At 38.2% G+C, this 22828-nt stretch overlaps 1 protein-coding gene across 12 annotated transcripts in view; it reads left to right on the top strand.

Annotated features, from left to right (window-relative positions):
• Ank3 (ankyrin 3) overlaps nucleotides 1–22828 on the top strand; it is a 618024-nt gene that overhangs the window by 573064 nt on the left and 22132 nt on the right. For 4 of the 12 annotated variants that reach the window (XM_074078913.1, XM_074078915.1, XM_074078914.1 and 1 more), the window contains 6 exons: nucleotides 9110–9184; nucleotides 12321–12452; nucleotides 13387–13530; nucleotides 16098–16776; nucleotides 19362–19740; nucleotides 21658–21708. In XM_074078913.1, the coding sequence (XP_073935014.1) occupies nucleotides 9110–9184; nucleotides 12321–12452; nucleotides 13387–13530; nucleotides 16098–16776; nucleotides 19362–19740; nucleotides 21658–21708 (1460 nt within the window). Of the gene's footprint in view, nucleotides 1–682; nucleotides 8489–9109; nucleotides 9185–12320; nucleotides 12453–13386; nucleotides 13531–16097; nucleotides 16777–19361; nucleotides 19741–21657; nucleotides 21709–22828 lie in introns of all 12 variants that reach the window. The other 8 variants (XM_074078917.1, XM_074078919.1, XM_074078922.1 and 5 more) reach the window with 4 other exon arrangements.

Here is a 22828-nt window from a genome sequence, read left to right as displayed (position 1 = left end):
GTGCATGGAAGATACAGATTTGTAATCCAGTGGCTTCACAGTTTGCACATCAGTTGCCTGTCTCTTAATCCTTATTTTGGATTCTGCATGAAATAGGCTTGAGTGGTTTTTCTAAAAAGGAGTTTTAGATTCTTAATGTATGAACTGACATTTTGAAATGGTTCTAAGTAGGTGCAATCTATATCATAGCAAGGCTCTAGGAGAGGGAGCATTAGAAATAATAATAAAATGAGTTGTATGGTTGCACAAAACAAACGTACAGGCAAAACAGAGCGGCTACTGATATTTCAAAACCAGCACATAAGAAAGTCAATAGGAAGTAAGGGAACAGTTTTTCATTGTAGTTATTTTTCTCATCATTAATTCTTTCCTCATGTTTTCTATTTTTCATTGTTGGCCCATTTGGTTGCAATGTGCTTTCTGTGTTTCATTTCACATTGCTCTGTTTTTTATTTATTTTGTTGTTTTTCTTTTTTAACTTTGGATTAGTTATGTCTGTAGTTATTTATTTTTCCTCTTTTTACTTAATTGTTCCTTTTGCCTCTTCCATTCCAAATCATGCAAACAATTGTACTTGCTTTTGTAATATTCCAAAGTTTACTGACCAATTTTTTTCTCTGGTCTCTCTGTTTCTCAACCATTTTTGTTGATTTTTGTGTTTGATTTTGTTTGAAAATTTAAGAAACAGTTGAACGGAGTGCAGGAGCAACAAGATCCGTCCCCACCACTTACTCATACAAGCCATTCTTTTCTACAAGGCCATACCAGTCCTGGACAACTGCTCCAGTTACAGCTCCCGGGCCAGCCAAGTCGGGCTTCACTTCCTTATCAAGTTCTTCCTCTAATACACCATCAGCTTCTCCCTTAAAATCAATATGGTCGGTTTCGACTCCCTCGCCAATCAAATCCACATTGGGCGCATCAACTACATCTTCAGTTAAATCCATTAGTGACGTGGCATCTCCAATTAGATCTTTTCGGACAATTTCCTCACCAATAAAAACAGTGGTGTCACAGTCTCCGTACAATATCCAAGTTGCCTCTGGTACCCTGGGTAGAGCTCCCACAGCAACAGAGGCCATGCCCTTAAAAGGGCTTGCATCCAACTCTACATTGTCCTCTCGAACTTCTCCCGTGACCACAGCAGGGTCTCTTTTGGAGAGGTCGTCAATTACTATGACACCTCCAGCCTCCCCCAAATCAAACATTAATATGTATTCCTCAAGTTTGCCATTTAAGTCAATTATCACGTCAGCAACACCACCAATATCATCACCTCTGAAATCAGTGGTATCTCCAGTTAAATCAGCAGTTGACGTCATTTCGTCAGCTAAAGTTACGATGGCATCTTCTCTCTCATCACCCTTGAAACAGATGTCTGGACACGCAGAAGTAACGTTAGTCAATGGATCTGTTTCTCCTCTGAAATACCCATCATCTTCAACGTTAATTAATGGATGCAAAGCCACTGCCACATTCCAGGACAAAATTTCTACAGCTACAAACTCTGTGAGCTCTGTGGTGAATGCGGCCACTGACACAGTTGAGAAAGCGTTTTCTACCACAACAGCAATGCCATTTTCCCCACTCAGGTCATATGTTTCTGCAACACCATCAGCGTTTCAGTCTCTAAGAACTCCTTCCGCAAGTGCACTCTACACATCCCTTGGGTCGCCGATATCTGCAACTACCTCATCTGTAACTTCATCAGTAATAACAGTGCCAGTATACTCTGTAGTCAATGTTTTGCCAGAACCAGCATTAAAGAAACTTCCAGACTCTAATTCACTTACAAAATCAGCAGCAGCCTTGTTGTCACCCATTAAAACATTGACTACAGAGACACGTCCTCAGCCCCATTTCAATCGAACTTCATCTCCAGTTAAGTCATCTTTGTTCCTTGCACCTTCTGCCCTTAAGTTGTCTACACCATCTTCTTTATCTTCCAGTCAGGAGATATTAAAAGATGTGGCTGAGATGAAGGAGGACCTAATGCGGATGACCGCAATACTACAGACAGATGTGCCTGAGGAGAAGCCATTCCAGCCTGAACTCCCCAAAGAAGGGAGAATTGATGATGAAGAGCCTTTCAAAATTGTTGAGAAAGTAAAGGAAGACTTAGTGAAAGTTAGTGAAATCCTAAAAAAGGATGTTTGTGTAGATAACAAAGGACCACCCAAATCACCAAAGAGTGACACAGGACACTCTCCTGAAGATGACTGGATAGAATTTAGTTCGGAAGAAATAAGAGAAGCAAGGCAACAAGCTGCTGTGAGCTGCTCTCCAACTCTGCCAGAGAGAGTGCAAGTCAAAGCAAAAGCTGCCTCCGAAAAGGATTACAACTTGACTAAAGTTATCGATTACCTAACAAACGATATCGGGAGTAGTTCATTGGCAAACTTAAAGTACAAGTTTGAGGATGCAAAGAAGGATGGTGAGGAGAGACAAAAAAGAATTTTAAAACCAGCAATTGCTTTGCAGGAACACAAACTCAAAATGCCACCAGCCTCCATGAGGCCTTCCACCTCTGAGAAGGAATTATGTAAAATGGCTGACTCCTTTTTTGGAACAGATACTATTTTAGAGTCTCCAGATGACTTTTCTCAACATGACCAAGATAAAAGTCCCTTGTCTGACAGTGGCTTTGAAACAAGAAGTGAAAAAACACCTTCAGCCCCACAGAGCGCTGAAAGCACTGGTCCTAAACCACTTTTTCATGAAGTCCCCATCCCTCCCGTCATTACAGAAACAAGAACTGAAGTGGTTCATGTTATCAGGAGCTATGAGCCCTCGGCTGGAGATGTTCCTCAGTCTCAAACAGAGGAACCTGTGTCCCCCAAACCTTCACCTACGTTTATGGAATTGGAACCAAAGCCCACCACTTCTAGTATTAAAGAAAAAGTGAAAGCCTTTCAAATGAAAGCCAGTAGTGAAGAAGATGATCACAGTCGGGTTTTGAGCAAAGGCATGCGTGTTAAGGAAGAGACTCACATAACCACTACAACCAGAATGGTTTATCATTCTCCACCAGGCAGTGAGGGTGCCTCTGAAAGAATCGAAGAAACCATGTCAGTCCACGACATTATGAAGGCCTTTCAGTCCGGGCGGGACCCTTCCAAAGAACTGGCAGGTCTCTTTGAGCACAAGTCGGCAGTGTCTCCAGATGTTCCCAAGTCTGCTGCTGAGACCTCAGCCCAGCATGCAGAGAAGGACAACCAAATGAAACCCAAACTGGAGCGTATAATAGAAGTCCACATCGAAAAAGGTAACCAAGCTGAGCCCACTGAAGTCATTATTAGAGAAACCAAAAAGCATCCAGAAAAGGAAATGTATGTGTATCAGAAAGACTTATCCCGGGGAGATATTAACCTAAAAGATTTTCTGCCAGAAAAACACGATGCTTTTCCTTGTCCAGAGGAACAGGGTCAGCAAGAAGAAGAAGAACTTACTGCTGAAGAGTCATTGCCTTCTTATCTGGAGTCTTCCAGAGTAAACACTCCAGTGTCCCAAGAAGAAGATAGCCGCCCTAGTTCTGCTCAACTCATATCTGATGACTCTTATAAAACATTGAAGCTTTTGAGTCAACACTCTGTAGAATACCATGACGATGAGTTGTCAGAACTAAGAGGGGAGTCTTACAGGTTTGCTGAGAAAATGCTTCTGTCAGAGAAGCTAGATGTGTCTCATTCTGATACCGAGGAATCGGTTACAGACCATGCAGGAACCCCTAGCTCAGAGTTACAGGGGTCTGATAAGCGATCCAGAGAAAAAGTAGCCACTGCCCCCAAAAAAGAAATTCTCTCCAAAATCTATAAAGATGTGTCTGAAAATGGTGTAGGTAAAGTGTCTAAAGATGAGCATTTTGATAAAGTGACAGTGTTGCACTATTCTGGCGATGTTAGTAGTCCAAAACATGCCATGTGGATGCGCTTTACGGAGGACAGATTAGACAGAGGGAGAGGGAAGTTGATATATGAAGATAGGGTGGACAGGACTGTGAAGGAGGCTGAAGAAAAACTGACTGAAGTATCACAGTTTTTTCGTGACAAAACCGAGAAGCTAAATGATGAACTGCAGTCCCCAGAGAAAAAGCCACGCCCCAAAAATGGCAAAGAATATTCTTCTCAAAGCTCGACCAGTAGCAGCCCTGAGAAGGTACTAACAGAACTGCTGGCATCCAACGATGAATGGGTTAAGGCAAGGCAGCAGGGCCCTGACGGACAAGGCTTCCCCCAGGTGGATGGGAGGAACGCATCCAGTGTGCCCAGTAGCCCGCAGAAGAGGGTTCTTTCCCAACAGAGCGAGGATAGCCAGACCACCATGGAAGCCAAAGGAAATGCTTCACAAAGCAAAGCATCAGAAGGGCCCCAGTCTGGATTTCAGCTCAAACAATCTAAACTCAGTTCCATTAGATTAAAATTTGAACAAGGCACACATGCAAAGAGTAAGGACCTGTCTCAAGAAGAGAAAAGGCCAGATGGCCAATCTAAAATTCCAGTTAAAAAACCACAGGAGAGCAAGCTACCTATCTACCAGGTTTCTGCTAAAGAAAAACAACAGAAGGCCATAGACCTCTCAGAGGAAAGTATATCTGTGCAAAAAGATTTGATGGTATTAAAAACTAAAGATGAACATACTCAAAGCAACGAAATTGTCATAAATGATTCTGGCTCTGGTGATGTGAAAACGCAGAGAACTGAAATGCCAAGTAAAGCCATGCCTGACTATTTTTCTGAGCAACAGGCTAAAGACTTGGCATGTCACGTAACTTCAGATTTAGCAACCAAGGGACCATGGGACAAAAAGGTCTTTAGAACATGGGAAAGTTCTGGGGCCACTAACAATAAGTCGCAGAAAGAAAAACTTTCACATGTGCTTGTGCATGATGTAAGAGAGAATCATATTGGTCACCCTGAGAGTAAAAATGTTGGTCAAAAGAATGAATTTATGTCTGTGACTGAGAGAGAACACAAATTGTTAACAAATGGCTCTCTCTCAGAAATTAAAGAAATGACTGTAAAATCTCCCTCCAAAAAAGTCTTATACAGGGAGTACGTTGTTAAAGAAGGGGAATGTCTGAGTGGCGCTCTCGACCAACCTCCCAGGAGAAGTGAGAGCTCGGCCATGTCTCCCATTCCAGTCAGAGTTGCTGACGAGAGGAGGCTGCTTTCTTCTGCTATTCCTGATGGGTTCTGTGAGCGGTCGACAGTTCCAAAACATGAACTATCACAAAAATTGTCCCAATCAAGTATAAGTAAAGAAACAGTTGAGACGCAGCACTTTAATTCTATAGAAGATGAAAAAGTTACCTATTCAGAAATCAGCAAAGTTTCCAAACATCAGAGCTATGTAGGCTTATGCCCACCTCTCAATGAGACCGAGACTTCCCCCACCAAATCTCCTGATTCTTTAGAGTTTAGCCCAGGAAAGGACTCTCCCTCTAGTGATGTGTTCGACCACAGTCCCATTGATGGATTGGAAAACCTTGCACCACTAGCTCAGACAGAGGGAGGGAAAGAGATAAAAACCTTACCCGTTTATGTCAGTTTTGTACAAGTGGGGAAGCAATATGAAAAGGAGATCCAACAAGGAAGTGTAAAAAAAATCATAAGTCAGGAGTGTAAGACAGTACAAGAAACCAGGGGGACCTTTTATACAACTAGACAGCAAAAGCAACCTCCTTCTCCCCAAGGTAGCCCAGAAGATGATACTCTAGAGCAAGTATCCTTTCTAGACAGCTCTGGGAAAAGCCCTCTAACCCCAGAAACACCCAGTTCAGAGGAAGTGAGTTATGAATTTACGTCTAAGACCCCAGACTCGCTCATAGCTTACATACCAGGCAAACCCAGCCCAATTCCCGAGGTTTCAGAGGAATCAGAGGAGGAGGAGCTGGCCAAGTCGACCTCCCAAAAGCAGCTGACAGTGGAGGAAACGCCAGTCGAATGTGAGGCACCTAATGATGTGAGCAAAGACTTTATCCAAAGACCCAAAAGTAACAGGGTTGCCTATATTGAATTTCCCCCTCCTCCACCACTGGATGCCGACCAGATTGAGTCAGATAAGAAGCATCATTATCTCCCTGAAAGGGAGGTTGACATGATTGAAGTCAACCTGCAAGATGAGCATGACAAGTACCAGCTGGCTGAACCAGTCATCAGAGTCCAGCCCCCTTCACCAGTTCCTCCTGGGGCAGAAGCCAGTGATTCAAGCGATGATGAATCTATTTATCAGCCAGTCCCAGTTAAAAAATATACCTTCAAATTAAAGGAAGTAGATGATGAACACAAAGAAATGACAAAATCCAAAGCTTCTGCTGAAAAGGCTTCCAACCAGAAAGAAGTGGAAAGTAATGGATCTGGAAAAGATAATGAATTTGGCCTTGGCCTTGACTCACCTCAGAATGAAACTGCTCAGAATGGGAACAATGACCAGTCCATCACAGAGTGTTCCATTGCTACCACTGCGGAGTTTTCTCATGATACAGATGCCACAGAGATCGACTCTCTGGATGGCTATGACCTGCAAGATGAAGATGACGGTCTGACCGAAAGCGATTCTAAACTCTTAAGTCAAACGATGGAAATGAAGAAGGATGTCTGGAACACAGAGGGCATTCTGAAGCCAGCCGACCGCTCTTTTAGCCAAAGCAAACTTGAAGTTATTGAGGAGGAGGGAAAGGTGGGACCAGATGAAGATAAGCCATCCTCTAAAAGCTCTTCGTCTGAAAGGACTCCTGATAAGACTGATCAGAAATCGGGGGCCCAGTTTTTCACACTAGAAGGCAGACATCCTGACAGATCAGTGTTTCCTGATACTTACTTCAGCTATAAAGTGGATGAAGAATTTGCCACTCCTTTTAAAACAGTAGCTACCAAAGGTCTAGATTTTGACCCTTGGTCTAATAACCGAGGGGATGATGATGTTTTTGATGGTAAATCACGGGAAGATGAAACTAAGCCATTTGGTTTGGCGGTGGAAGACCGCTCTCCAGCAACAACCCCTGACACAACGCCAGCCCGAACGCCAACTGATGAAAGTACCCCAACTAGTGAGCCTAACCCCTTCCCATTTCATGAAGGAAAAATGTTTGAGATGACTCGCAGTGGTGCAATTGACATGAGCAAGAGGGATTTTGTTGAAGAGAGGCTCCAATTTTTCCAGATTGGTGAGCATACTTCTGAAGGGAAGTCAGGGGACCAGGGGGAAGGGGATAAAAGTATGGTCACTGCCACCCCACAGCCACAGGCAGGGGACACCACTGTAGAAACCAATCTAGAGAGAAATTTAGAGGCACCTACAGCTGAACATAACCCCAGCGTCCCGACCAGCGGAGAGTGTCAGGAGGGCACAGCCAGTAGTGGCTCCCTGGAGAAAGCAGCAGCAGCCTCTAACAATTGTAAAGTTGACCCCAAGTTGCGCACGCCTATAAAAATGGGAATTTCTGCATCCACTATGACCATGAAGAAAGAAGGCCCTGGAGAAGTAACAGATAAGATAGAAGTTGTGGTGACCAGTTGTCAGGGATTAGAAAATGAAACTATGACAGTGATTTCAAATACAGGCAATAGCCAGATGGGCAGTAGGCCCCAAGAAAAACATGATTTTCAAAAAGATAACTTTAATAACAACAATAATTTGGATGCTTCCACTATACAGACAGATAACATTACAAGCAATATAGTTCTGACAGAATATTCTGCACCCACTTGTACCACAGAGAAGGCCAATCCAGTGAAAGGCTCCTCAGAAAAAAAGACAGGGGTACTGCAAGGACACTGTGCCAGAGATAAGCAGAAAGTTCTTGGAGAGCACCAAAAGACAAAGGAATCCATAGGGGTTAGGCGAAAATCCAAGCTTCCCATAAAGGCCACTTCGCCAAAAGATATCTTCCCACCAAACCATATGCCAAACATTAAGGCAAGTAAAACGAAGCAGGTTAGTCAATCTGAGAAAACCAAAACCCTTACTACTTCTTCATGTGTAGATGTGAAGTCCCGAATTCCAGTAAAAAACACACACAGGGAAGACCTAGTTTCAGTTAGAAAAGCATGTGCCACACAAAAGCAGGGACAACCAGAGAAAGGCAAGGCCAAACAGCTTCCATCCAAGTTGCCAGTAAAGGTAAGATCCACCTGTGTCACCTCCACCACCACCACTACCACCACCACCACCACTATCACTACCACAGTTAAAGTTAGGAGAAGTCAGCTGAAGGAAGTATGTAAACATTCCATTGAATATTTTAAGGGAATTAGTGGTGAGACCTTAAAGCTTGTGGACCGCCTTTCTGAAGAAGACAAAAAGATGCAGTCGGAGTTGTCCGATGAGGAAGAAAGTACCTCAAGAAACACGTCGTTGTCCGAGACTTCCCGGGGTGGCCAGTCTTCAGTTACCACGAAGTCTGCTAGAGATAAGAAAACAGAGGCAGCACCTTTAAAGTCAAAGAGTGAAAAGGCCGGCAGTGAGAAAAGGAGCAGTAGGAGGACTGGTGAGAATGAAGGCAGTCAGGTTTCTTGAGCACTCTTTGCTCACCTCCTGGAGAACCAGCATAGTTTGTAAACACTTTCCAACTCGTAGAACCTAGTGCATGAACTGTCGTGATTGCCTGTGGAGTGACTTAACCATAGTTTCTCATTCTGTCATTGTCATCTGTATGTGCTGTCTTATACACTCTTCTTTCTTCCTTTTAATCCAACTACACTAGACAGCTAGGGAAGCATGCTGAAGACACTGGTGTCATTCAAGATGAACAACTTTCTTTTTAATGTGCTAATGGATTTATTCTGTCAAAGCAAAAGCACAGATGTTGAAATCCCATCCCAGTGTTTTTACCAACACAACAATGCTGTAACTGTTGTAAAGTAGCTAGCTTATCAGCATGTTCAACCCCATTACATTATAAGCATCCGTGTAGTCTGACATTTGGCCTGATGTAGGTGAAAAACGAGTGAGCCGTGTGAAAAGAAGTGTTCATGTAGGTGATTAGGACACCTCTACGTGTACAGTGTTAGCCTTAGTCTCTCTGTAAAATCTAAGTACTGCTAAAAGCAGTTTTCCAGTATCGTGTCTTTCTTGATGATTATTTTAATTGAGAAATTGTAAATCGCAGGTCCACAGAGCCCATGTGAACGGACAGATATCAGGATGGCGATAGTGGCCGATCACCTGGGGCTTAGTTGGACAGGTGAGTATGTATACTACTGAATGAAGCAAGCACAGTTTCTCAATTTCCTGTCTTAGTCACATGAGGCTGATTATATACATATATTTCAAAACAACAAAAGGAAGTAGTAAAACACCTTTAGCACCCAAAATTCTATCTACCCTGAGATAATTACTGATACTTCTTGTGCACTGTACTTTTCCAAACTTTTTTCTATACATAACACTAAGGAACAGAAATTAAAAAGTTAAATTTAAGGTTTTTCTTCACAATGCCATTTCCAGTAAGAGAGCAACCTGTTACCTGGGAGCAAATTTATTTGAGGGCATAAAGGAAAATATAGCTAAGACCTATGACTTTTAAGTAACCCAAATTCTTTAATATGGTTAATGTTTTTAAAATAGTTCCCTTAGGCAACAGTTCAATTAACCCGTGCTTGGATTTCACGAGATTTAGTCATTCATGAGTCATCCTCACAATTTTTATGACATATATATAAAATCTATACATCTATTTACCTCATGTTTTTAAGTGGTCTTGCTTTTATGTCCAAAGATTTATGTAAAAAGAAAATCTTCTATTACTTCCATAATACAGAATGAGGATGATTTGAAAAGGCAAAGGAATGACAGAAAATTTAAATTTGAATTAAGATTTTTAAAAATAGGTAAGTAAATACGTTGACTTAATTCACAAAATTAGTTGAGTTCTGTGAAACCATTTGTAATCAATTTGAAAAGGAATATTTATATTTTACTTGATTTCACTTTTGTAAAGTGAATTTCTGTGTTAGCTTGGCAATTCTGCTTTGTAATTTTTATCTTAAACAAGGCCCCTAAAATCCTGCCTCATATGAATCTGAGATGTTTCAAGTTTTATAAGTTGAATGTATTTTGTAATGTACAGCCAAAAATAATAGATAAATGTTAGTTATTGTCATATATAGTCATCTTACTCACCATCAGCAACATACATTCCATACAGCTATTCGTCATTAAAAGGGAGAACGTGAAACTAGATAGTGGAAAACAAGTTCCTCTAAATTTCTTCCTTTGAACGTCCTCAGTTCCCTCATCCCATCCCTTAATCTCAGCCCGCCAATCAAACCTTCCTCTCTCCATCTACCCTGTTCCTGCTCTCAGGTAAGCTGCTAAGGACCAGGAGCCTAAGAGCAGCCTGAAAAGGCATACTGTCTGAATGATCCTTTGCAGGTGAAGAGGATTCATTATAACTTGTTATGTATAAATAAAATATTAATTTATATTTTAACATTGGACACCAGTCTGAAAATACACTGGAGCAAATGTTGGTTTTGCAGTATTACTATTGGATTTTCCTTAAGCCAATATAGACTTCAGTTTCTCAGAGTAGACTACTTTTGGAAATGTAGCCTAGCACACTCAAGGCCCTCTATCATCAGCACTGAAAAATTAATAATAAAGCCAGTGAAGTCACAAAACTAAATTTTTCACTGTGTCTTTGCACTTCATTAAATCTCTAGACAACAAAGTTTGGTCTTGTCATTTAAAACACAAAGGTAAAGAAATTTTTAAAAATAACTGATTTCTTTAACTAGAATTACTATGTGGTCAATAAAGATAAAGAAAATTAAACATCTAAGAGAAGAAAATTTAAATCTGCCCTTTGAAACCACCATTGACATCTTAATGTGTTTTGATTTTTTTAATCTTCAGCTTATTTATAACTAATGATTACAATTTTATAGTTTTCTAAAAAATTAAATAGTCTCTGATTTTTAAGGGATAAACAGTGTATCCAATAAATGGAAGTACATTAGATTAGTGTTTTTCTAAACCCTGGATCACAGTACATAACGTATGCTTTTTTGTTTGTAAGTGGAATATAAAAGAAAGTGTCTGTGTACTGCATGAATTCTAAGTTTTGCTCCATGGAGACCTGGTTTCATTTATAAAAACACCATTATATACAATGTATTTCTAACTGCAGGCTACACTCACAAGAGCCTGCAAGCTCTGCCTTACATTAATTAACTCTTCTCCCTCTTAAACATGTGAACTGTCTTTCATTATTTAGTAGTCAAGTCTGCAATAAAGTCATGTATATCAGTCACTTTATACATAGTATCAAGACAAATTTCTGGAAGTGAATCGCTTGTTTAAAAGATAGATAAGGACTTCTTTGAGCTTCTAAATTCATTTCACCTCGTTTCTGGAAATATTTCTTAACAGAAATAGAATCTTGACCTATTCCTTTTTCATGGAAGCCTTTTTTTCTATTTTTTTTAAATAATCATTTAAGGTAATACTTATTTGATATGTATTTTTAAGGTACACAGAAATATACAGTGAAAAGTAGGTCTCCTAAGTTTCGCACTCCCAGTGCAGCCACAGATACTCAGCTTATGTGACTCCTGAGACGCTCTGCATTTACAAGACTGAATACATAACCCGGACTGAAAGCTATCCTCCCCCGCTTTTTGTGGACTGGAATTTGAACTCAGGGCCTACACCCTGAGCTACTCTTCCAGCCCTTTTTTTGTAATGAGCTTTTTGGAGATAGGGCCTTATGAACTCTGCCTGGACTGGCCTCAAACCACAATCCTCCTGATTTCTGCTTCCTGAGTAGCTAAGATTACAGGAGTGAGCCACCAGCACCCGGCTTCCACCTTTCATTTTTTACACAAGTGGCTGCAGATCATACGCAATGGTTTGGCCTGGAGTCATCATTTAACCTCCTACACAGAGTTCACAAAATTTAAAGGTATATAGAATTACTATTACGTGAGTAAGATGTACTTCAAGAAGATTGCTTAGAGCAACTCTTCTGTTTCTCTCTTGTGTGCAGTTTGCCCAAACCACAGAGAATTTGACTGAATCAAAAGAATCAAACAACATCCTCTTTGTAAAAACCAAAAATCTTTATAAAATGATCTCTCAAAGGAATTTGATTATAAATAATTATCGAAGAAGAATTAAATCACAGCCTGACTATAATCACTAGTTTCCTGTGAAATCAAGGATCTGAAGATTAATTAATGCCCAAGGCTGTACTAGAGCTTTTTTAAAAACTAAAATTCCTTTCTGTTTTTCTTTTATAGCAGGTGAGCATCACTTTTTTGAATTGTGTATGGTAAAAATAAAATACGCAATCTTAGTAACTCTCTTTCTTTTTACAGAACTGGCAAGGGAACTGAATTTTTCAGTGGATGAAATCAATCAAATACGTGTGGAAAATCCAAACTCTTTAATTTCTCAAAGCTTCATGTTATTAAAAAAATGGGTTACCAGAGATGGAAAAAATGCTACAAGTATGTTAAAATTATATTAACTTTCAAAAATGCATATGGCCAATATTTTAGATAAGCCTATTGTTAGCTCATTCAAATGCTTTTTTAAATTTTTCTATCATTTTAATATAGAAAATTAAAAGTGATCATAAAGTTATAGCAAGACTTTCAAAGTTATACTTGTTTAATTCAGTGCTGATGTTCTAATGAACTGATTTTAGGAAGCTTTTTGGAAAGCAAGTAGAAGGGAATGTTTTGCCTTTTGTCCGTTTTTCTCTTTGTGATAATCAAAAATGAAAATATAATTCTAGCTGTCATATCATGGGGTGGTCATCAGAAACACTCTGAAGGGACTGGTGTGGCCAGAGGCAGATGCGTAAGGAAGTGCAGAGATGAGGATATGGGAAAATTAGAGATGCAAGTAGTTGTGTTCAGCTGGTCTGTGGCAGCAGAGAATTCCTTAATATTGCTGGATTTGGTTAGGTAGTTGGGAGCAGGGGATGAGAGTGGCGCTGCACTTTGGCAAATGCTAACCCACCACAATGTGGAATAAGTTATTGTGGATTTGCCTGTGTCAGTCTGACCTTAGTAATTCATTCAAATACTAAACATTAAGTATGAGGATGACTATTTTGACATTCTGAAAGGAGAAGGAACCTGTTTGAAGTTGTTTTAGGTCCCCTTATAACCAAAAGGAATGCAGCTATTTTAAGGCTCATCTGCCCTGTTACAGTGGAATTGATGCTGTGGCCACCACACAGCTTTACAAAGTGACTCTTCCCTGTAGCAGCAAGCATTCTGAGAGAAAATGATAATGCAGAGCTGGAGTAAAAAAGGAGCTGAAATGCCAGAAGGGCCGCAAAAGCCATGCCTTTCTGTGGATATTGTGCTGACTAGAAGAAAATAATTTAATCAGGTTCTCAACCTTTTTGTCTTTTCTCTCTTTCCTTTTCAGCTGATGCCTTAACTTCGGTCTTGACAAAAATTAATCGAATAGATATAGTGACTCTGCTAGAAGGACCAATATTCGATTATGGAAATATTTCAGGCACCAGAAGTTTTGCAGATGAAAACAATGTTTTCCATGACACTGTTGATGGTAATTGAATTCCGTGTTCATATTTATTTAATCACTTGGTAAAATTAGAAAGTGCAGTCGGATAAGGCAGTTACCTGAAGCCAACTAAATTGTGATGTACTTGACTTAATTTCTCATTTATAATGTCAGAGTCTGCAAATAAGCACTCTGGTGTCAGAAAACTTGGTAAATGCCTCTGTTATATGCAATATAGATAATAAGGTACAAAAGCATAAGTTATCTGAAAGAGGTGGTGTTTCTAATATTTTGTGTGCCCAAATAGAAGAAAGTTTAATGCCTAGAAAATGAATTGTTTTATCACTTAAAATTTTTATTTGAACCTAAAAACTAGTGTTCTTTCATTCATGTATATGTGAAACTAAATTTTGAGTACATTTTTACCAAATAGCAAGATACGAGTCCAGTTTCAGCACATAGTGTACAAATTATTATGGTAAAATAGGAATTACTATTCTGGGACCAAGTATTTAAATGCACTGGAAAAGTTTAATGTATCACTCAGAATGTTTTACTTATTTAGCATTATCTTAACTTCCTATTCAGCTATTTATTCTTTGGAAAAACCTTATTTGATCTATTATATATAAAAGGCAGCATGATTTCTGCTACAATGGGCATAAATATCAATTAAAATTATTCCTTTCATATTAGCTTAATTTATATCATACGTCATCTTCCCTTTATTATATAAATGGGGGCTTTTTCATCAAAGAAACACATTTAAATGCCTTACTATGTTTTTCAAGGTAGTCCTGTCTTCTTAATTAGAAATTTATTCCTACAATGAATTTTGAATAGAAAATTATGGTATGAAGACAAGAAGAGAAGCTAGGGATATTGTTCTACTATCCTAAGTTTTGAAAAAATGTTGCGATTTTTCTGTTTTTTACCTGGCAAACTTAGAATAACAAGAGCCATTAACTTCTAATCTGCATATGATATATGAGAAAAGTTCTCTGCTCATTAGACCTAAAGTCAACAGAAATTTGAAGGCATAACAATACCACTAGTAATAAAATCAAAAGTAACTTTTAAGCTTATAAGTACCACAGAACCTTGGAAAATAAGTTCAAGGTCTTTTTGTACATGTGAGGCCATCTGTTGGCAATCAGACTGCTTTTACACTAGATAAACATAGGTCATTATTATAGCAAGTTGTGAATTATTGAGACATCATAGATTCTTCAAATAAGAAAAGTAGCTCTAATAAAGAGATCACTAAACACAATAGAAGTATTGTGTTCTTGTTAAATTTCACTTAATTTTAACTTTTTAAACTCAGAATACCATTAAAATAAGTTCACAGGGTCTTTTTGTTGCTATATCTTAATTTTTATATTCTTGTTTTAAAATTTCTTAGGGAAATTTAGGAATAAAATCAATTTTACTTAAATTATAAATCTTACCTAATGTTAGCCAAATTTTCCACAAGATTGTGGTTTATAGGTGACCAAAATAGAAAAATGTCCACTTACCTTAGCAATTTGAATTTACAACCATGGCTAAATTGATATTTACCTTGGATTGGTGGAAAAATTATTCTTCAGCTTTGTAGAGCAATAAATGGAAAATATTGTTGCTTTTTTCCCCGTCTCTCCTCTTTGTTGAACTGTTGTGAAACTTCCTTTCCTCACCATGACCAGACTACTGTTGACATTTCTCTCTGCTAAGGCAGAAAAATAATTCTGTAGTTCACACAGCAATGTTTAAAATAAAGAATTAGCTCCTTCCTCTTTTGTGTAGGTTGGATAGATAAACTCTGCATTTCATAGCATTGTCGTAAATATTCGGAATACTCTCTGTAAATGGTTTTCCTCCTGACTTTGTTTATCATTTTTTCTCTTCATTTGATTCGTGATTCTAAGTGCACCCCGTCACCAACTTCACCAAGACCTCCACATACATCACCACCTTTTCATCTCTGTCACATTGTGATTGCTGCAAACTTTACATGGAGTCTCTTCTATTTTGTCTACTTTTTAAATCCTTTTCCTAACATCATTTTAGATCTTTACCCAGTGCTACTGCTCTAAAATCTGATAATCATTTCTTCCCAAAGATTTAAATTCATTTTTCTTTCCTGTAAATTTCATGTAAAATAAGTAAGACTTACAGTTGGGTTGCATTGCTTATATGTGCCATTTTTAAAATAAGCTATAGGTAATTAATTACAAAATTGGTTTCTTGTGGCTTGCTGTATTCAGTCTACCACAGTATGAATTTTGCATGCTAAAACTAGAAAGATAATTTGGCCAAGAAATAAGTGTGTTTTATGTAATGACAACTAACTTTATATTGAATTAAATTTGCATATTTAAGTTGCTGTATTAAATGATGAAAGTTGATAGAAATATCAGTATCTTAATTCATATTGTATTTTATTGTAGTTTGCACTAGGCTTTTTATTTCATTGTATACATGTAACTGAACTAAACCAGTATGTTATCGACATTATTCTGTAATTCATCATGCATTTTCATACCTGATATAATTTTAGCCATTCCATGTGTTTTTGTTTGATGTGTTCTAATTCATTCCAGTCAGTCCAAATGTACTGTCTTCCATAGGTTATCCTTCCCTTCACGTGGAACTGGAAACCCCTACAGGGTTGCACTACACACCACCTACCCCTTTCCAGCAAGATGATTATTTTAGTGATATCTCTAGTGTAGAGTCTCCCTTTAGAACCCCCAGTAGACTCAGTGATGGGGTAGTGCCTTCCCAGGGAAACATAAAGCATTCAGCCTATGGACCTCCAGTGGTAGCTGCAGAAGACACTTCCTTAGAAGACAGCAAACTGGAAGACTCAGTGCCTTTAACAGAAATGCCTGAAGCAGTGGATATAGATGAAAGCCAGTTGAAGGATATATGTCTGAGTGAGTATCCTCAATACCTTGGAAGTTTGGCTGGGGTCCCAAAAGATGTTAAACCAGCAGAGCCACTAAAACAGACTAGAAAAATAGGCATAAGCTCTGAGCAACAGGAGAAGGGAAAATCTGGTCCTGATGAGGAGATGATGGAAGAAAAACTCAAATCTCTATTTGAGGACATTCAACTTGAAGAAGGAGTAGAGTCTGAGGAGATGACAGAAGAAAAAGTACAGGCTATTCTTAAACGTGTTCCACAAGCAGAACTGGAAATGTCTTCAATTACAGGTTGGCAGAACGAGACATCAAGTGGAAACCTAGAGTCCCCAGCCCAAGCTCGAAGAATAACTGGTGGGTTACTAGACCGACTGGATGACAGGTATGGCTCTGTTCAGAAAAAGGAAAGCGAAGAATAGGTTACCTTTTAATACTTTGTTTTAAGTAGATGCTTTTTAGCAATGACTCTTTTGCTAAGTTACCAGTCAATTTGGGGATGTACCTTTAAAGGTGGGTTTGTGATACTAATCTGGAGAGAGACAGTGAATTTAAATTCAGATATAATTCTCAAACTTGTCCAAAGTGTGAAGTAAAAAGCAAAAAAAATTTACATACATGCCCAAGATCTACTTTTATTTTTCTTTCCAGGTAGCCAAGTAATTAATGTTCATTTAAAATAATTTAATAAATAAAAGTCCAAATCTTGTAACATTTCTTGTTTCCTAGCTATAGACACAAACATGCTAAAAATACAAGTTATTAAGATACAGATTCAAAACTCAGTACAACTCCATCATCAAGCAGTAAGCACAATTAAAATTTTGGTTGAAGTGCTAGAGGCACAGCTCAGTGATGGAGCACATGCCTAGCTAAATGTGTGGCCCTGAGTTCAATCCCTAGCACTCCCCCGAGACGATCAGGGGAGTGGGGGTGGAGTGGAGTTCCTCTCTTCTGTATATTTTTTTTTAAATGTCCTTATGTAGAAAATGCAAAAAAACACTACCTATCTTCTTACCATAGTAAGAAAAACACTTAACATTTTATATATTTTATATATCCTTCCAATTTTCTGTATATAATTCTTTATTCCCAAAATATGATAGACATTTGTTTATAGACAAAATAATTCCCAAAACATGAATCTGGGTTTTTGGGTTTTTTTTTTTGTCTGGTGGGACTGGGGCTTAAACTCAGGGCTTGAGCCACACCTCCAGTCCATTTTGCTCTGGTTATTTTGGAGATGAGGGTCTCACTATCTCTTTGCCCAGGCTGGCCTTGAATTGCAGTCCTCCTGATGTCAGCCTCCCAAGTAGCTAGGATTTCAGGTGTGAGCCACTGGTGCCTGGCCTGGCTCATTTTTATACTGGCCCTGCTCTAGAATGGTAATTCTAGAGTCCCCAAGACATTGGGATAGCTCCTACCACCATTAGGTAGGCATGCTGACTTTGGATGAATTCTTAAGCTCTAAGATTGTCACCTTGATCATCCTGATACTACTATTTCCCTCAAATAAGCTTACAGATCAAAAAAGAAGCATCTTATCATATCTACCAAGTGACTGCTGCAATAGTAACCTCTTAGTAATACTTAGTAATGCTAGGAATTGTTTTTATTTATTCACACATTACACTAAAATATATTTTACTTCAATGGCAAATAGCAATAGATTCAAGTTGAATGCAAGCAAACTGATATTTCATAACCATATGTAATGTTTTCATATTGCTGATTAACCTCTTGCTCAACAAAAATTCCCAAAGACTATAAAGTTTTCAAAGAGAAGTCATAAAATTTTTTTTTAAATGAAGTCATTAATAAATTATATATACAGCCTTCCAAAGAGACTATTATCTGTGTTCAGATACACATGCATAATTTGTATTTGATACCAGGAAATGAATTTAGCTGTAGGAAAGGAGTTCATTATTGTTAAATGGGCTGAAAGCCCTTGTTTAATATAGAGTCTGCTGGTGAGTTATATAGAAAAATACTGGGTCATGTTTTTCTATGAAAGAGGGAAAATGGCATTGATTTTGCTGTTGTTATAAGCATATGTAGGGAGGGGAATGTAGGTAAGAACTGTGGATTAGAGAATAGAAAATTAAACACATGTTATAGGATCTTCACAGTGGCTGCAATTGTCTTTATGGTATGCTATGAACATGTTTTTGAAATACTTGATTCAAAAGAATAGGCAGATACCCACTTATATATGTATATGTCATACATATAAAATATTGTACTAGTTGTTGCCTTCTACAGGTAATAACCAAAGACACTAAAAACCATATGCAAAATAAAATGAATACACTATTGAAACTGGATGTCAGTTTAAAAGAAAGTATTGGGAAGGAGAGCCCAGCACTCAGTACTTACTGTATTTGCTTCTCCCTTAGAAGCAAAGGGCTAACACTCTGGCCCCCACTGAGGCTAATGGAGGTCAGGAGCAGAGAAAGAGGAGGTTCAGTAAAGGTGTTATGATTGGAATAGTGTGATAGCTGAAATCTTTGGAGTTCTTGGGGACAGACACTAGAAGTTCAGCTCAGGAATTCATTTTTCTGTCTCCATCAGGAGGGGTTTTGTGTTGTCTTTGGTTTTTTTGTTTGTTTTCGTAGTGATATAATAGCATTTTGAAATATCCTCCCCTTTTAGATTGGTGGGGGTTAAACTGTAAGTATGGCCATGAACATTTTTGAGGATGTAGAATTATTTTTTAAAAAATGGAATCAGCATAACTAGCCTGGTTGGGAGTCGAGGTGTGAGGCATGCCTGAGCCTGTGTATATCTCCTCCTACCCCCACCCATGAAAATCCCTTGCATTTTAAATGCAGTTATCAGATTTTTCATGCCTTTCTATTTTATGCCTTCAGAAATAGTTGAATAGCATAGTTGTTGAAACTTTAGAGTTTCTGAAGCCATCGCCAGTCAATGTTACCATTATAAATTTGCACATTTTACCTTTTGCAGCCCTGACCAGTGTAGAGATTCCATTACCTCATACCTCAAAGGAGAACCTGGAAAATTTGAAGCAAATGGAAGCCATCCGGAAGTCACTCCAGAAGCAAAGACAAAATCTTACTTTCCAGAATCCCAAAATGATGTAGGAAAACAGAGTGCTAAGGAAAGTCTGAGGCCAAAAACACACATATCTTGTCGTGCTGAGGAACCAGCATCATCACTTGCAGCATATCAGAAATCTGGGGAAGAAACCAGCAAACTTGTAATAGAAGAGATTAAACCCTGTGTGCCTGTCAATATGAAAAAGATGAGTAGGACTTCTCCTGCTGATGGCAAGCCACGGCTTAACCTCCATGAAGAAGAGGGGTCCAGTGGGTCTGAGCCAAAGGTATGTCATCTGGTCATCCAGTAACACTCATTGAAATTGAAAGTATTGATACTTCACTTCTTTTGATTACCCTGAAGTCCACAATTTTGTATTCAACATTCTCCACTGTTTCCAAATTATAAATGGGGGAAGTTGTAGCACAAATGGTGGAGGTAAAGAAAATACTGAATAAAACATATGCCATTTGATCATATCTTCTTTACTTGGTAGGAAAAAGGAATAAATATGTCTTTAGTCCATTTTCGGGAGAGAAAAGAATCACAAAGACATTAAGTAACTAGCTTAAAGCCCATGATTAATTCTGGCTAGGATTTAGATTTCCCAACTCCAAACCAGTCTTCTTTCTAATGGGAAGGAGGAGGATAATTCTGACCCTTTCTGGTACTTCAGCATAACTTATGATCCATCTCAGAGTTCAACTCTGTAAGATCTGTTGTCCAGAAGTATTTTTTAAAATTATAGAGACAGCATTTCCAAGCTTAGCATGAAATGGGTTGATAGCAGTCAGAAATGTAAAGTTTGAAGTATTATTTTTATATCTAAATTGATAAGTAGCAATTTTTAAAGTAATTTTAAAGCCTTACTGTGATGGAATTAATTAGATTATACTTTGTATTCATGTGTTTTTGTGGTACTACCTAATCAATTCTTTTTATTCTTTGAGATTTACCATTTTCAGATAAATCATTTTAAACTGAAATTATCATTTGTGGATGGCACTAAGAATGTAAAAAATGCGCTGTGTTTCCTGCAGTTTTTTACTGAGTAGACATAAATTGAGAGTTGTATATATTTGGAATGGTAGCACTTGCAGTCTTCCTTGTGATATATCTAGCTCACAGAAGACTGCCACAGTGTTTTGAGAGGAAGAAACAAGTCTTCTAAAATAAGGAGATCATGATTAAATCAAAGTTCAGAAAAACCTACAGGACCCTCCCTTTCCTTTGGTAGCTGATCATTGGTTTATGAACTGATCGTAGCCTTGTCTTTTGCAGACTCTTTTGGTTATTTTCTTGCTGGTTGGGAGGGAAAGTGAAAGGATGTAAAATTGTAATCCATCTCTTTTTTCCTTGAGACTTGCTTTGATGTAAAATTTGGTGAAGACAGTTATTAAATGAGCTATGGATTACTTTAGAGTATCATTGAAGCAAATGACTACCACCACCACCAGTTAAACATCAAATTCATTCTTTTTCTCTTTTTCTTTCAAGACTGTTTTGTTTGAGTCTTTCTCAGGCCTTTGCCTTCCTCCCTGACAAGTGTGGTTTGGAATACTGGTCTCTGTCTTTGACTTGACTCTTAGTATTTTTAAGTAGAATGGTTAGGATGGAAATTCCCCCTTTAAAATGCTTTATAATTGATTATGTTCCCTTTTAAGATAAATCCACAAAATATAGGGAGAAGCAATAACATAGAGTGCTATTTTACCTGTGAAGATTTATCTTGCAAAAGCCTATTAAAAAGCAACATAGAAGTTCTGAAAGTAAATTACCATACAATATAAACAAACATTGCCATGTGAATCTGCGTGCATACCTATGGGTCACTAGGGAAACCATATTGGCACTGACATGAAGAAAGTTGAAGGTAAAGATCTTAACCCTGAGTAGAAACTAAGCTGAGTTCATTAGTGATGGAAACTAATTTCTATCAGAGAGCATTATCATGATTTCTTATAAATGAGTCTGTACCTTTGGTTTTGTCACCAGTCCTACTCTAATGCATAAAGACCTCATGAACATAAAAATCCATAATGGAGTTAAAGCTTCTGGGAGGTATGAGTCTGACCTTGCAAGAAATCCAAAGATGTTCAGGTGATGTGTTTTGTGGGCCTACCATCAATACAATAGCAACCAACTAGGTCATCTGTGATGCAAACTCAGAAAACAGCCCCCTTTTTGTCCCCTAAAAAATCAGGTCAAAAGTCCGGGTGCAGCTCTTACACGGATGACTACCTGCTGTTACAAGGTAAAATTCTATTTTCCACCTCTTTTCATGCAGCAACCCATTTGCAGTAATACTGAGAAAATTCCATTTGTTCTAAAGCTCTCCTTTGCCACTTCTTAGATAATTCTCTTACAAGGAACCCTGATCCTAACATTCTAAAATGTCCTGTCGCCACACTTTACTGTAAGGCTAGCAGCGACTCCGGGGAGAAAGTAGAAACGGTCAAATGGTGACTTTTTCCTTATAAAAGGGACTGATCTCAGAGGATTCCAGATAGGAATCCTTGTTGTTGACATTTGCACTAACATACGTTGTTCTGCTTTTGAATTTACCCACGTGAAATACTTGCCCCGTTTAAGATTCCATGTTTAGACCATTCAAATTCGTTTTCTTTTTTTGACTCATCCAATCTATTAGTCCTGGAGTGCTGATGAGTAACTCTTTCCTTTTACCAATATGAATTCTTCTTACCTTTCTGCCTTTTTGAGTCATTGAAGACCTCCTTTATAAAATGTTACTTAAATCATTTTAAAATCTTCATCCCCCAAACTTACTGTCCTTTCCTGAAAATTTTAAAATACAATGGGTACCTTAGTTTCCAAATTCCTTGCGAAGGTACTGGCTGCTGTTTCCTTGTGAAACCGTATTATTCAGTGAAATATTTTGTCTAGATGGAACTTCCTTTAAATTCAAGATTAATATTACTCTAACATTTTTAAATGCTTGTCAAGTTTACCTTTTATGCAAAATGAACTAGTTTATTTCAACTAACATTTTCATAAATAATTTTATCAACTACATCTTCCATAGGAGTATTACTTGGGGTTTTTTTCACTATTTTTATAAGTATTGCCATTTGCTTTTCCAATGGGTGTTAACCTAACTCCTATCTCCAGGACCATTAGATTTGGAATAATTGCCAGAATTCTGCCATCATAATTTAGAAATAAAATCATTCAGTAAATACTATTCATCATGGCATTTAAATAGAAGCTAAAGATATTTTTCCCTTTGAACTATAAGTTTTGCTACATGAACTTTTTTCTGAATTCCTTATTGCCTAAAAAATTATTTTGTGCAATTACTACATCCTTTTCTGACCATAGTCTTGTCTGTGAAGTGTTTTTTATATTTTAATTTC

The sequence above is a fragment of the Castor canadensis genome, chromosome 7, assembly GCF_047511655.1.
Source record: "Castor canadensis chromosome 7, mCasCan1.hap1v2, whole genome shotgun sequence".
NCBI classification, from domain to species: Eukaryota; Metazoa; Chordata; class Mammalia; order Rodentia; family Castoridae; genus Castor; species Castor canadensis.
The sequence above is the reverse complement of the archived record's forward strand: the minus strand, read 5'-3'. Positions and strand labels throughout refer to the sequence as shown.